Source organism: Trichechus manatus, unplaced genomic scaffold (genome assembly GCF_000243295.1).
Source record: "Trichechus manatus latirostris isolate Lorelei unplaced genomic scaffold, TriManLat1.0 scaffold00009, whole genome shotgun sequence".
NCBI classification, from domain to species: Eukaryota; Metazoa; Chordata; class Mammalia; order Sirenia; family Trichechidae; genus Trichechus; species Trichechus manatus.
This window is the reverse complement of record NW_004443945.1, coordinates 17187223-17201699: the sequence shown is the minus strand read 5'-3', so window position 1 is coordinate 17201699 and position 14477 is coordinate 17187223. Positions and strand designations below refer to the sequence as shown.

General features: G+C 41.7%; 1 protein-coding gene across 3 annotated transcripts in view; it reads right to left on the bottom strand.

Moving 5' to 3' along the window:
• The window catches only part of YWHAZ (tyrosine 3-monooxygenase/tryptophan 5-monooxygenase activation protein zeta), a 35128-nt gene extending 21063 nt beyond the window's left edge, over window positions 1-14065 (bottom strand). The window contains exons 1-2 of one of the 3 annotated variants that reach the window (XM_004370725.2): window positions 13926-14065; window positions 9531-9835 (exon numbers count right to left, since the gene is read on the bottom strand). In XM_004370725.2, coding sequence (XP_004370782.1) covers window positions 9531-9824 — 294 coding nt within the window. In that variant the 5' untranslated portion in view covers window positions 9825-9835; window positions 13926-14065. Of the gene's footprint in view, window positions 1-9530; window positions 9836-12677; window positions 12696-13014; window positions 13201-13925 lie in introns of those variants that run through there. The other 2 variants (XM_004370724.2, XM_023726028.1) reach the window with 2 other exon arrangements.
• Between the last annotated feature and the right edge of the window lie 412 nt (window positions 14066-14477).

Genomic DNA, 14477 nt, shown 5'->3' with positions numbered 1-14477 from the left:
GTACCAGAAACACCTTATTGAGAAGTGGTAACTGCTAAAATCATTCTCATACTTAGGAGCTTTTCCCTCCTCCTCCCCTCCCCCAAAACTCCTTTTACAGTTGGCATCAGCCTTGGTCTCAGCTGAAGTTTCTCACCTAGGTCCCATTTCTCAGTATTTCCATCACAAAGCTTTTTTTTTTGTTTAAAACACCTCATTTTTATAGTGTTTTAAACTTGCACATGCACACTGTATATTTGTGTATAAACTCTGTAGGGGAACTACATTTTATCAGCCCCTTAAAAAAGAAGGTTGAATTTGGCAACAAGATCTGCTTTTCCATATTCAATTAACATGCAATACTGTACATTCTCTCTCACTCGCTCCCTTACATTATCTGTGTACATATCTTCTTCCCCCTCTAGGCTGTCAGAATTTTTTAATAGCACGGGCAATACATTTCTTTGCTCCCTGCATATAACACAGGGCTTATAAAACGTAAGTAATTTTTAAAGAGTTTAGCAATTTATTGAATTCTCTTAAAATTTACTCCCAAAATGATTAAACCAAGATGTAGTGATGTCAGAGGTACAAAAGAAAATTAGTATATTGTTACCACCAATGGGGGTGTGTTAATTCAATAAATCGGCAAAACAATCTTTATAAGGCAGATACTATTATCATTCCCATTTTGAATATGTGAAAACAGACTCACAAAGAGATACAATAATTTGTCCAAAGTCATACAATGGGTCCTAAATTCAAACGTAAGAAGTAATGCACAACCTGAGCTAAGTTATATCAGCACTCTACAATAAGGCAGTACTTTAGTGTCCTTTATTTTTTCAAGAAATGTGTGAGAATATCCATCATGTATTATCCTTATGATCCACATTAAAGAAACAGAGTCTGATGATAACCCCTCTCTATCAGATAGGAACAATCAAAGGGAAAACTTGGAAGAGAAAATCATTACTCTTAACAGCATGATCACTCTGGGATGACATGTTTCCAAACATCTTCCACAGTATCAAAGTACTGATGAAATTGTTAAATTGAAAACTTGCATGTTCTAAATATGCTACATCCTGCTTATATAACATGGTCCTCAAGTGTCATTCCACAGAACTGCATTTTAAGTAATGAGTTTTAGCTAGAATTTTCATCAAGTGACCCTAGATTGAATGTGGGTGAAATAGATTCTATGTCATTCTAAACTCTGGGCAATAGTGTTTCTTCTGTTTCAAGAAAGCAAAAAAAAAAAAAAGTATTTACTGGCTATGAGTTGGCGGTTCCTGATGGGGAATTATGTTTGTTATGTTTCAAGAACCAAAAAAAAAACCCCAACAAATATTTATAGACTATGAGCAGGCAGTTTATGAGTCTTGGGTCAACAGGAGAAATAAGTAACTCATTCTCAGAAAAGCATTTGCAATTAATCATTTAGATGAGAAACATTCAACTCACCACTGAGTTCCTTGGTAATGCGGCTAATTTTTAAAGACGCTTAGATCTCAAAACTTGTCTGCAAGTTGGGAACTAATCCTCACTTAGAAACATTTCTAACTTCTCTAATGATGTCCCAACTAATTAAACACTCAAATAAATGAAATTCCAATACAAAAAAAAAAAAAAAAAAAAAAGGCACTCCTGCAAATTAAATGCAATAGGATCCTTCTTAGATTTTCAAACTCAAGAACAAACATGCATACAGGTCAACCTATTAGAAGAAGTCTTATTTTGGTCTTATTTATAGATTAACATTTGGCTGACAGTCCTTACATTCTTACCTCGCATTCCTATGGCTATCATTGAAAGTATATATTTTTATTTGGGGGAGAAAGGAAGACTCACAACTACAAAAGAAACCCACAGAAGCTCATAGGCTGAAACTTTTTAGCAATCTATTCCAATGCATGTAAACAAATGTGTGTGCCACACAACAGAATCATACTGATAACAAATCAGTTGCACTCACTCAGATGGGCTTTGTTAACCAAAGATCTACATCGTAAGAAAAGCATGTTAATAGAAAAAAATGAGTCAAAATATACCAAAATATAGGACTCTATTCTACCCTGAGGTCCGCAGGTGGCACACATGGTTTGTGATTGGCTGCTAACCTAAAGCTTGGCAGTTCAAACCCACCCAGCAGTGCTGTGGATCTGCTAGAGATCTGCTTCCAGAAAGATTACAGCCAAGAAAACCCTAAGGAGAAGTTCTACTCTGTAACATATGGGGCCACCATGAGTTGTAATCAACTCAACGGCAATGGGTTTACTCTACATTACGTTATTACTAATGAAACCTTATTGCAGAAAATACAAAACTAAATCAATGACAAATAACAATTGCTACTGCACAGTAATTTTCATAAAGGTACAAGTTTTTCATCACTACACGGAATTACTGTCTAGACAACATGTGGAGAATGAATGACCCACTGCTCAAAGATATACGATGGGAACTGTTTAAATATGCTGGCTAAGTATATCATTCTTTCCAGACCAGACCAAATTCACATTTGTGTCACCTAAAAACATAAACATGTATTAAATACCACAAACATCAATGGTCCTGTTTTCAAGGAGAATTAAGAAATGGAGCCAAACCTCTGAAGTTGAAAATGACTTATACTTCAAGATCAAAATTAAGTTCTAAATTAGGGTAATGACGCAGAAACCCTCAGGCCATAAAAATGAGAATTAGCAATGGCTTGGACCTGGGACAGTGACAGCCCAAACCTTTGTATAGAGGATTTTGGCAAAGAACAAGCAGATGGACAGAATGAAAGTAGTGTGTTAGAAAGATTAAGGATGAAAACTATATGCAGTACAGAGCCCGGAAAAGAACAAAAAAGGTGCCAAGTGAAGACTACCAGCAACAGGAAGTATGTTGAAGTTTAGCTTTTGTCCATTCAAATTATATCAAATTTATCCTTATAACTTTCTTACTTCCCAATGTGCTTCTATGAGTGGGAGAGTAAGGGCAGAACTAATGTTAGCACATGGATATTACCCATGGGAGTGTATCATAAAAATTAATGACAGTGAATGTAATTGGGAATCTTTGATCTAGGTGACATGAAAATAACAGCCTGCAATCAGAAAATGAAACCAAAGTTAAGTCCAACACGTCATTTAGATTAAGTATAAAAAACAACAAGATTAACGTATAAGCAATGATTAAATAAATTATGATGTAGGGTCCCACTGAAAATATGCTCTGGTATTGATAAAAGGAGAATATTAATCCTAAGAACAGAAGCAGATTATCAGAGACCAAATCTACAAAAGCAATGGACAAATCATTAAAAAAACAAAACAAAACTATTTTTAAATGTCTACCAACTCACCTTCTAAAAGGCAAAATTTGGTATCATTTTCTTTGCTTGAAATGTTTTCCATGGCCTTTAACGCCCACCCCCATCTTTAGTGGTAGGCCCTTAGTGATCTAACGAGTACCTATCATCTCACTTTTTAGTGTCATCTCTTGCAAAATTGTTGCAAAAGATTTAAATGCAGCAATGTTCTCCCTCATAAAATTTTTGTGACACAAAAGCCAGTTCTGACAGAATGATCTAGAATGCACTAATTCTCTTACAGAGGCTTTACTTAATTTGCTGGATTAACCAAATTCCACTTAAATACAGGCTGGTTTATGCTAGGTTCTTCATTCCCAGGTAAGCACTAGTGCCCACAACTTGAGCTAAAAACTGTGACTAATAGGTTTTTCAGCTACTCTCTGAAACGTCCTTCTGCTTCCTTCAGTAGAGGTGCGTGATTACCAACGGTCCGATATTTGTTTCCAAAACTCTGTCATTATACTGGTTGTAATTACTTAGATGTTACATAAGGAAACGCAAATATGAAAAGATGTGTTCCTATGAAAATCAAGTTGAATGCTTTGGAAAGACTAGTTTTAAAGGGGACTCATAAAAAGAAAAACTGCTTGGAGTGGACAAATAACTAAAAGATTAGAAAAATTGTACATATCTAAGATTTAGAACAGTTTGCTTATTAAGCATTTAAGTTCTCATTCTACAACAGAAATTCAAACTTCATTTTATAGAGAACTCATCTATAGGCATGGTTAATGCAAGAAAGATAGCTAACTATTTGCAAACTGTGGTATCTAATTAATACATGCTCAAAGAAAAGGCAATACACATTTATGTTTTCACTTAAAATAAATGTTTAAAGTAAGTATAATTTCATATTCAAACTATTTTTCAATTTATCAACTAACTGGGAAGCTTTTATTGTACTATTATTGAGGTGTTACCAGTAGGATTATTTTTACTAATGGGTTGGCTATTCTTAAAAAATGAAAAGCAAAATTATACTCAAACTATTACAATTCTAGGGTGGTTTGTTCTCCCTTTTCTAATTCAAATGTTTCTGCTAGGACTGAATATAATTTATTTCTTTTCTTTCCTGGGTAGATTAGAAAAGTTGGATTATTTCGTATGTATATGTTCTTCCTATACTTAAAGACTTTTCTCAGGTTTTCACTCAAACTCCAATTTTGAATCCTTTCATCATTTCCTTAGTTCACTTTAAACTATCTTCACATCTCATCTTATCACTACGCATCTCTAGGTTGTCTTATCTCTTACTGGAACAGGTTTAAGGACCGCATACTCATTTAAGTATTGCTATAATGAAAAACGAGCCCTGGTGGTGCACTGGTTAAGAGTTTGGCTGCTAACCAAAAGGTTGGCAGTTCGAATCCACCAGCTGCTCCTTGGAAACCCTATGGGGCCAGTTCTACTCTGTCCTGTAGGGTCTCTATGAGTCGGAATCAACTCGACACTACAGGTTTGGTTTTGGTTTTCTAGCAGAAAAAAGGAGCCCTGGTGGCACAATGGTTAAGCGCTCGGCTGATAACTGAAAGGTCTGTGGTTCAAACCCACCAGCTGCTCCGCAGGAGAAAGATGTGGCAGTCTGCTTCCCTAAAGATTTACAACCTTTGAAACCTATGAGGCAGTTCTATTCTGTCCTACAGGGTCACTACGAGTCAGACTGAACTCGACAGCAACAGGTTTGGTTTGGTTTTTTAATACTGAAAAAGGACAAGTAACCTGTTGCCCTTGATCAAGTTGTTAGTTATTCTTCCCCTTCCCACAAATAGCTAGCACCTATCTTCCCATTCCCCTTCTTTAATTTTCCTCATTTCCTCTTCATATAGCTCAGATTTCCCAACTGTACAAAATACCTCACCAACTACATTACATAATGTTTATCATAAAACTCTTTAGAGAGAACAGGAGTTCTGAAATATGCTATGACATTGAGGAACCCTGAAAATGTTATGCTGAATAAAATAAGCCAAACACAAAAAGACAAATATTCTATGATCCCACTCATATGAAAGATCTAGAATAGGGTGAGAAAGGGGGAGTTACTGCTTAAGGAACACTGCGTTTCTGTTAAAGGTGTTGAAAAAATTGGAAATTAATAGTGGTGATGGTCGCACAACACAGTGAATATAATGTCACTGAACCGTATGTGTAAAAATGCTTTATTATATATATTTTACTACAATTAAAAAAGACCAGTGAATTTTATTACCAAAAAATTCCTTCCTGGAAGGGACTACAGTATGTACAATGTCACGTAAGTTTATACTTCAATTTGAACCCTAACCAAAAGCCTCATTCGAAAAGATACGAAAATCTACCTCTATAAAGCAATGAAGATGGGTATAACACTGCAGAATTCCTCTGAGGCCCTTGTTCCAACGAACGAGCTATTAATTTTTATCTTAAAAACACTATATAGGGGTTTTTAAAGCCCAAGGCAACCGTAACATATTCAGACTAGGGAAGACCTGAAAACTGCCTAGTTTCCTACCTTGTTCCCTACCTAATGGCCATTCTGTGGGCTGGAGATAAAAATCAGTGCCCAGCAACCACACCTTAAATTGCCCATGGCAAATAAAAATGTAGAGTAGTGTAATAAAATGGAACTCAGTCAAGTTAACTGAATCACTGTTAGGACTACTCAACTACTTTTACAAATGTCAGACACACTACTTACTAACTCCTCTCCTATGCCTCCTATAAGGACAGGAAGCCATTCTCTGCCCTATACAGTCAGGCTCATATTGATGTACTGCTTTCAAGCTGAACCTAAAAGCTGAGATAAACAGAAGGACACAGAAAAGTGGTGCTTTACTTGATTCTCCATCCTCCCAACAACCTGATGGGGTATTACTCCCATTTAATTGAGCCCACTTTTCTCAGAGGGACCACGTCAGGCCAAGCGGCTATTAATGGTAAAAAGTTGGTTTGTCTCAATCTGGAACTCTTTTTAGATAACGTATTTTGAGTCTGAATTAGGTATTCTAGTATGCATTTCCTCATTTTTTCATTTCATCATCATCATGTGCAAGACAAAAAACTACCAATTTTGGGCTGCATGTCTTACAGGTTTATACAGAAGAGGTGTTTAAGGATCACTAGTGTTGGACCCCTCCCCAACCTCCCTTCCCCACTACCAAGAGAGCTTTTGGTCTAACTAAGCATCTGGCAAGAAAGGCAAATTGCATTAGTACATGTACTGCAATTTCAAGTTAACAGCACAAGAGAAGGAAGAACCCCAAGTTCTTTTACATAACAAAAAGGTCATATTGTGAAGAATATACCAGTGACCATTTTTCATGGTAATGCTTGTACAACTCTTCTAAAATAGTAACATAGTCCCTACTCTTTGTTTATTAAATGGCATAAATTAAATAAATACTTGATAACTGCAAATGGGTTACTAAAGAGCTCTTCAGAAAAACTCAGTCTCTGGAGGTTAGCTCCTTTTTATGGAAAGAAAGAGGGTATTTTCCGCTTGACTCATAGCAACCCTACAGGACAGAGTAGACCTGCCCCATAGGGTTTCCAAGGAGTAGCTGGTGGATTTGAACTGCGGACCTTTTGGTTAGCAGCCGAGCTCTAGGTGTTTGAAATAAGAAAATGAAGTCTGGCTCATCACTAATGCCACCAGCCAATTACATTAATTCCATAAGGGAATTACTGGCTTATTTTTAAAAACCAACATTCAGAAAAAAAAATTAAAAAATTAGAACTGGTAATATGTTCACCAGATAACTAAGATCTCAAAATATATAAGCAAATTAAAGCATACTAGCATGAAGGCTTTACTAATCCTCAAGTACAATGACTCAAAAAATTTTTTTCTCTAGGAAAAGTATCACTCCTGCTACATCTTATTCTTCCATTTTACTAGAAAGGGGAAAAAGGATTTTATGCAAGATGTCTCCAGAGTCAACATAACCCAAAAAACCCAAACCCACCATCAATGAGTCAATTCTGACCCACAGCGACCCTGTAGGACAGAACAGAGCTGCCCCAAAGGTTTACCAAGGCTGTAAATCTTTACAGAAGTAGACTGCCACATCTTTCTCCCAAGGAACAGCTGGTGGGTTCCAGTTACTGACCCTTCAGTTAACAGCTGAGCAGTTTAACTACTGCACCACAAGGGCTTAAGAGTCAACATGCCCTCCTTGAAAAAGCTGGTAGGGAAAAGAAGCCTGCTTATATTAAAAAAAAAAAAAAAAAAAAAACACACTGTCTGTTAATATCAAGTTTTCAGAAAGAAAACTGAAAATTAGCAGCACTGCTGGCCTAATATTACCTTATTTGCTTTACAAATACTTGAGCATCCCCTATATGTTCAGAGATATGAATAATGCAAAGACCTCTAAAAGAGTCTTACTCTTGCGAAGACTGAGGCTGGAAGCAAAAGCTTTAGAATTCTCTAGCCTTTTGTACGTAAAGAAATTAAGGTTTAATTTATCTAAATTTTCAAAGTGGGAATTCCATTTAGACTTTGTGAGAAGCCAGCGCTATTCTAAAGAACATGGGTAGTAACCAGTATCAACCCCCATCACCAAAATGAAGCTATTCAGAAAGTAATCCAGTTGTTAACATCCACTCATTCTGTGCAATAATTTTTTTTCTTGATAATGAAGACAAAAGGAAGTAAAGTCAAAGCTACTAGTCTTTTCCTAGGAACATCCGCACACTGATACGAGCTTTTACACTTTGTGTGTGGAAAACATGCAAATACCTACCTGGGATCACAAAACAAATAGCTTGTTAGTAGCGGGTAAATGTTAACACACCCTCTTCTACCTCTAAAATTGACTTTCGACTTAAAGGAAATTTATAATAAATTCTTTGAAACCAGAATACAAATTATGCAACCTATCAAATATAATAATTGGGAGAAAAACACCAAACTGAATAAAATTCAATCAACACGTAGAAAGATACTAGTTAGTAAAAAGAGCAGGGGAAAACATTATTATTATAGAAAAAAAGACTAATTTTCAAAATTTAAATATTATTGCCTCAGTAAATTGCAAGATAAACACCTGTCATTTAGCCTCAATAACGGCATTTAATTTTCTCTTCTTACAAATAAGACAGGATAGCTGTCAATGTGTTCAAGACAAATGCCACATGAAACTCTGTGACTGTGAGCTGGTATTAATTAGGATAAAAAAATTACTGGTCTTTAAAAAAAAACTGAAAAAAAAAAATCATTTGAGAAAAATACTTAGAATTTACAAATTTAAATTATTTCACTAGTAATTAAAGACTAATCAAAATACTGTCACAACTTCAGCAAAAAACTCAAATCCACAACCATATAAGAAATAATTCCACATTGCTCATTCAGTTCTTACAGGAACAAGGTTCAAATATTAAGGGTAACCATTTAGAAAAAACAGCCTTATTCCAAAAATTCCTGGTTCATGAAAAACAAAAATATTAATATGTATAGGATATTATATACTAACTGGATAGATCATCTACCAGTTTATTCTCAAATTTAAACTTTTCAGGATCAAAAAGCCGTCATTTATGAGTCAGATTAAAATTACCAAAATGTAATGTTAATTCTTTTAAGCTTTTAGTTAAGCACAGGGCTTCAACACAGTAGGTACTGAATACTTAAATCCTTCTTTATTGAACCTAGAAAATCGAGCTTTAGTTACTCATAACCTTTTATAATGGTTGTCAGTGTTCAAAGTTGACTTCCGATGCTTAAATGCAGCAAGAGGCAAAAGCTCTGTGGAAGCCAGCATATTCTGCATGGCTGACTCATTACATTAACATTATAGCATCTAATCTAGGGAGGAGTACTATGTCAATTATGAGTCTCCTATTACATCTCTCTTACAAGAACGAGATATGCAAAATCCCCGTATCCATACACGTACATCTAAGAAAATTAGCTCTAGAACTACTACGTATAACCATAATTGAAATGATAATATTAACAGTTCATCTTTTCAACTAGTAAAAAACAGACAAGCCTATTATTTTTTATCAAAATTGATAATCATTGTTGCATTTATTTTATACCATCTTATTTTAGTAAAGACACCTTGAAGACTTCTAAATTTAGAACACTCAAATTTTTAAAATGAAAATAAAAATCAGAGAAAGAAAAAATTGAGAGTAATGTAACTCTATAGGAAACCTATATTAAAGTGAAGCTAGCGATGCTAGACTGAATGTTTCTCACCAGCACATCATTGCAGATATCTCTTAGCTCGGTCTCAATTTTCTCTCTGTATTCTCGAGCCATCTGCTGTTTTTTCTCAGCACCTTCCGTCTTTTGCTCAATACTCGAGACGACCCTCCAAGATGACCTACGGGCTCCTACAACATTTTTATAAGCAACTGAGAGAAGATTCCTCTCCTCATTGGATAATTCAGCTCCTTGCTCAGTTACAGACTTCATGCAGGCTGCCATGTCATCATATCGTTCAGCCTGCTCAGCCAGTTTGGCCTTTTGCACCAGCTCGTTTTTATCCATGACTGGATGTTCTGCAGAGGGGAAAAAAGCAGCATTTAGATAATAATAAATAGACTCAAATCATACCTGTTGTAAATAAGCTACACTAACACCTCAAAGGATGATCAAAATAGGGGGAAAAAGCATACTCTGCCATTAACATCAGTTTAGGGACTAAAATTACATTATCTCATCTTTGTTCAGTGGATCCTAATTTCGCATAAAGTCAAAGCACATTTGGTGAAGAGGCCTGCCTTGAAAATCACCACTTATTTTATACTTGGCCAAAATCGCAACTCCAGTTAGCAGTATCATTAGTGAATCAAAATTAAGCAGCTTTTCTTTCTTTCCTGAGAACACCAAAAACCAAACGCAATCCTACTCACAGTGACCCTACAGGACAGAGTAGAACTGCCCCCATAGAGCTTCCAAGGCTGCAATCTCTACGGAAGCCGGAAGCCGACTGCCACATCTTTCTCCCGGCAAGTGGCTGGTGGGTTCCAACCACCGAAGGGAAAACACAGCCTACAAGAATTACAATTTCTATCATACTTCCAAAATCATGATTCATGTTAACTTAATGTAATTCATGTCACTTTACTCTCATAATAACAGCTTCTTGTCAGGAGCGTTTAACCTTAAATTTTAGTTTATATCATTCCCACCCCAAATCTACTGAACCTTTGCAACATTTGCCAGCTTATCATAGCGTGACAATTTTTTGGGAGAAATGACCAAATTGCTAGTTCTAAGATACTCTGAATGTAAAACATAACCACCCGGAATCAATACCCAACTGACCCTAAGGCCTCATGCACCTAAACATTGTTTACACACACATGCTTATAAAATATATCCACGGTGGAGTCCTAGAACTTCAACTCTTACTCATCTGGGAGCACTAAAATTCCACATTGGAAGCATTTAGTATCTCCAAGTGTTTCCAATGTCACTGTCCCAGTTTAAACATAAAATTATTGCAGTTTCTAGTAGTCACGATTTAAATGTTACCACTCAAGCTGCCCTGTACCATGACTTCACATCTAATTCTCTTTTCATTTTAAACCTCCCTAGACTTTTCATTTTATCTTCCCTACCCTCTTCTTTAATGATATCCTTTTGAATGGCGCTAAAAACAGAAAGATACTAAACCATACAGTGATCCCACAGGATAAACAATTTAAAAAAAAATTTATAACCTGCGGAGCACTATCAAAAGGTGCACAGAAGAGCCACTGTCACCATGGGAACTAAACCCCCCAATATTATATCCTTCACCTTCCCAGGGAAATCCTGCAACATTTTTTTTTTCCTACATCAGAATAAACCAACCAAAACCAAGTGCATGGCCGTCGAGTCGATTCCGACTTATAGGTCCCCAGTATTTAAACAAGTAATCAGCCAGCTTGGATATGTGATATACTGTTTCAGGGTGTAAACTGTAAACTACTAAAAATTTGTGATTGAGTATTCCTCCCCTCGGTTCTCGAAATTATTTTCTCCCTTAGGAACTCAGAAACACTCATTGGTTAATGCTATTCCTAACCAAAGATCTTTTAACACCAGTACAAAGGTTTTTCTTCCCAACTCTCCAGTACAAGGGTAAGTGGATAAGACTCCTCACAGAATAACTAGTGCTCTAAATGGCCTGGCCTCTATATTGCGGATGACTCGCCGCACCCATTTAACCCTTAACCGACTTTAGATGTGTTGGAAGAATCGAAAACGGCAGTGATTTTAAAGTGCAAATCCTTCCGTCCCCGCTATCCGCAACCCACTCTCCTAGACTCCACCCAAGCTTGCGCCTCCGCACAAGTCCCCGACTCTCCCTCTTTGTCAAGGCTGGTCTGTGTCAAGCAGCCCAACCTACCGCAGAGTGTTAATCCACGCCCCCGCCTCGAGCAGGAGGGAGGAGCAGCCGGCGCCCCCGCCTATGCAGAGGGGACCGCCTGCCCGACCCGGGGGCAGGGACGCCAGCGTCGCCCGCAGAAGTGGAACCACTACCAGTACCGCCGCGGACACACCCCACTCTCCCACCCGGCGTATCCTCCGCCACCGGATACTGATGGTGCCCATTTAGAGAGTCTATAAGGCCCCGACAGCTGCAGTAGGTGGGGGAGGGGGAGAACCACACCCAGCAGAGCTGGGCCACCACCGGCTGTTAAGCTTGGGCATACCCGCCGGGGAAAGCAGGATATGCATCCAAAATCGAGCGCAAGGCCTCTCCAGTTCTAGTCCATCTGGTACGAGATCGAGAGACGCCGACTCACCGTCCTCCCCATCCCCTCCCCACCTGGTTTCCCGGCCCCCATCAGCGCCTCCGCCGCCCATTCAGAAATAGAAAAAAAGCCACCCCCACCCCCCACCAGGAACATTCAAGTCCTTCCTCCCACCGTGAACCCAGGAAATTCAGCTCGAGGTCCAGGCGAACCCCACCCCAAAACCTTCATTCCCGTGATCTGCTCACCTGCGGCCCCCGAAACGCAGCCTCCCCCCAGATCTACCTGGTTGACAGCTCCGGGCAGGGCCCCGGCTCCTGGTCCTCACCCAGGCCCCTCTCCCTGCGTGCAGCACCCCCGGCCCCTCCCCGCCGCGCCGCCACCGCCCGGGGTGGGGGAGGGCTGGTCCTGCCGCCGCAGCGCCGAGAGCGGAGGCTGCGCCGAAGAGGGAGGGAGAAAGGAAGGGGGAGGGGAGCGCGGGCGGCGAGCAGGGGAGCGGGGAGGGGGAGGCCTCACCTGCGCCACTGCAATGCCCGCAGCCATCTCGGGCGGAAGCAAGGCGAGGGGGGCAAAGAGGGAGGGAGACTTAGGGGTCACAGGGGCGAGGGGTGGGGACGAGTCGGGTCCAGGGGTGCCTCGGTGATGACTCGCTCACCCTAAGATCCGGCGACCGGGTGAATTCCCGGGGATCTCGCGTGTGGGCGCGCTTTCCACCCCCAGGGAGTAAGAACGAGGGGAACGAGCGCTAATCGGGGCCAAGTGGTTGATCCGGAAGCAAGTAGCCGGAGGCAGCCGCGACCCGCCTGCCCGAGACCAGCGGAAGAGACGCCGCCGCCCGTCTCCGCCTGAAGAGACTCCGCCTTAGCCCAGCGCCGCTACCGCGGGCCGAGCCCGGGTGAGGAGAGGTGGAGCAGAGCAGGCTCCCACGCTTTCAGAAGGCTGGTCTGCGACGGAAAGGAATGGAGCAAGGCAGCGGCAGTCGGGTCCCTTACCTGTGTCCGGAGTGGGTGGCGGCGGACGGACGGGGGTTCAGCAGTCTCTGGGCGGCGGCAGCGGCAAGGCTGAGACTCTGTCCCTGAATCTCGCTGCTCACAGGCTACAGCCGCTCCGCAGACACGGGGTTTCCTCCAATCACCGGCCCCGGCAGCAGGGGCACCACACGTACGATGACGTCAAACGCTGCTATGGCAACCGTTGATTGGTGCCCACAGCTCTAGGGGCCCAGCGCAACCGCCGCTCCCTAGCGCGCGCGCCCAGCCCGCCTGCGCTAGAGGGCGAGCCCAGAGGAGCGCGCGTTTTCTCCCGCTACCCACACTCCTCCCCGCTCCGTTCAGCTTCCAACTTCTCCACTGTTGTCCCGAATGCTCCAGGGCAGGAAGCTTTTTTTATTTTCTTCTCCACCACTACTCCCTACGTCGCTTTCACTTCGGATCCTCTACACCCTATCTCCCCGCAACCTCTGGCTCACTCTTCCTCTCAAAAAAAAAAAACGTAGCGAGAAGGCAATCTCTCCCCACCCCCACCTTAGCTTTTCGTTCGGTCTTCCTGCGCCTGCGCCAGTCACTCCCTCCAGAAAGGGCTCCGGTTCACCAACATCCGGGACCTTTCACGTTCCCCCTCCCCCTCCCCCGCTGCCTGCCCGCCCCGCCCTCCGTGCTTCGCTGTGGTAACTGCCTTCAGGGCTGTCCGCAGGCTGAATTACGAGAGTGGCTCTGCAGCTCGCGCATTATGATCGGGATGGTGGGGCAGGGCGCGGTCAGACGGTCAGGGAAGGGCAGCGTTGCACGCTGCCTCTCCCCTCCCCCCCCCCGCCCCCCACGCTCCTGGCCGCTCCCCATCGCTAGGCGAGGCCGACCTGGGCGCGCGGCCCCTCCCTTCCTCCCTTCCGCCACCGCGGGTTTACCTGCTGGCTCGGGGGAAGACGGCCTTAGCCCTTTTAAGGCTAGGAAAAGAATGAGGAGTCCGGCCCCCGAGTGTGGGCTGAGTGACGGGCAAGTTTTCCAATCGGGAGCTCGGAATCTGCGCGCAAGGACAGCCGCGCGGGGACAAAGGGTGGGCGCCGAAGTGGTGGTGAGGTGGGCCGGGCGGAGCTGGAGGGAGGTGAAGCCTTCGAAGAGACGCTGCCAATTCCAGAAAGCCAACAATTCCCGCGGGGAAAAGACAGTCTTCTTAGATGGGGGGCTTGAGGCGATAATGAAAGCCTTAAAATGAAGGCGGCAAAGAAGCAGAGGTTTGAACACACTGGTTCATTTCTCACAGGTTAGATTTTTCTATCCCAATAAAGCTTTTACTTGAAGACCTCATACTGCAGTGATTTAAAACGTAAAGATCATTACCTTTTATTCTACTGGAAGCAAGTTTTGAGGGACGTGGTAGTTCCCGGATAGCCCGGTTGACCCAGCTGGCAGTGGAAGTGGGTCGCAGGCAAGGTGAGGAGCGGGAATCAGGAGCCCAG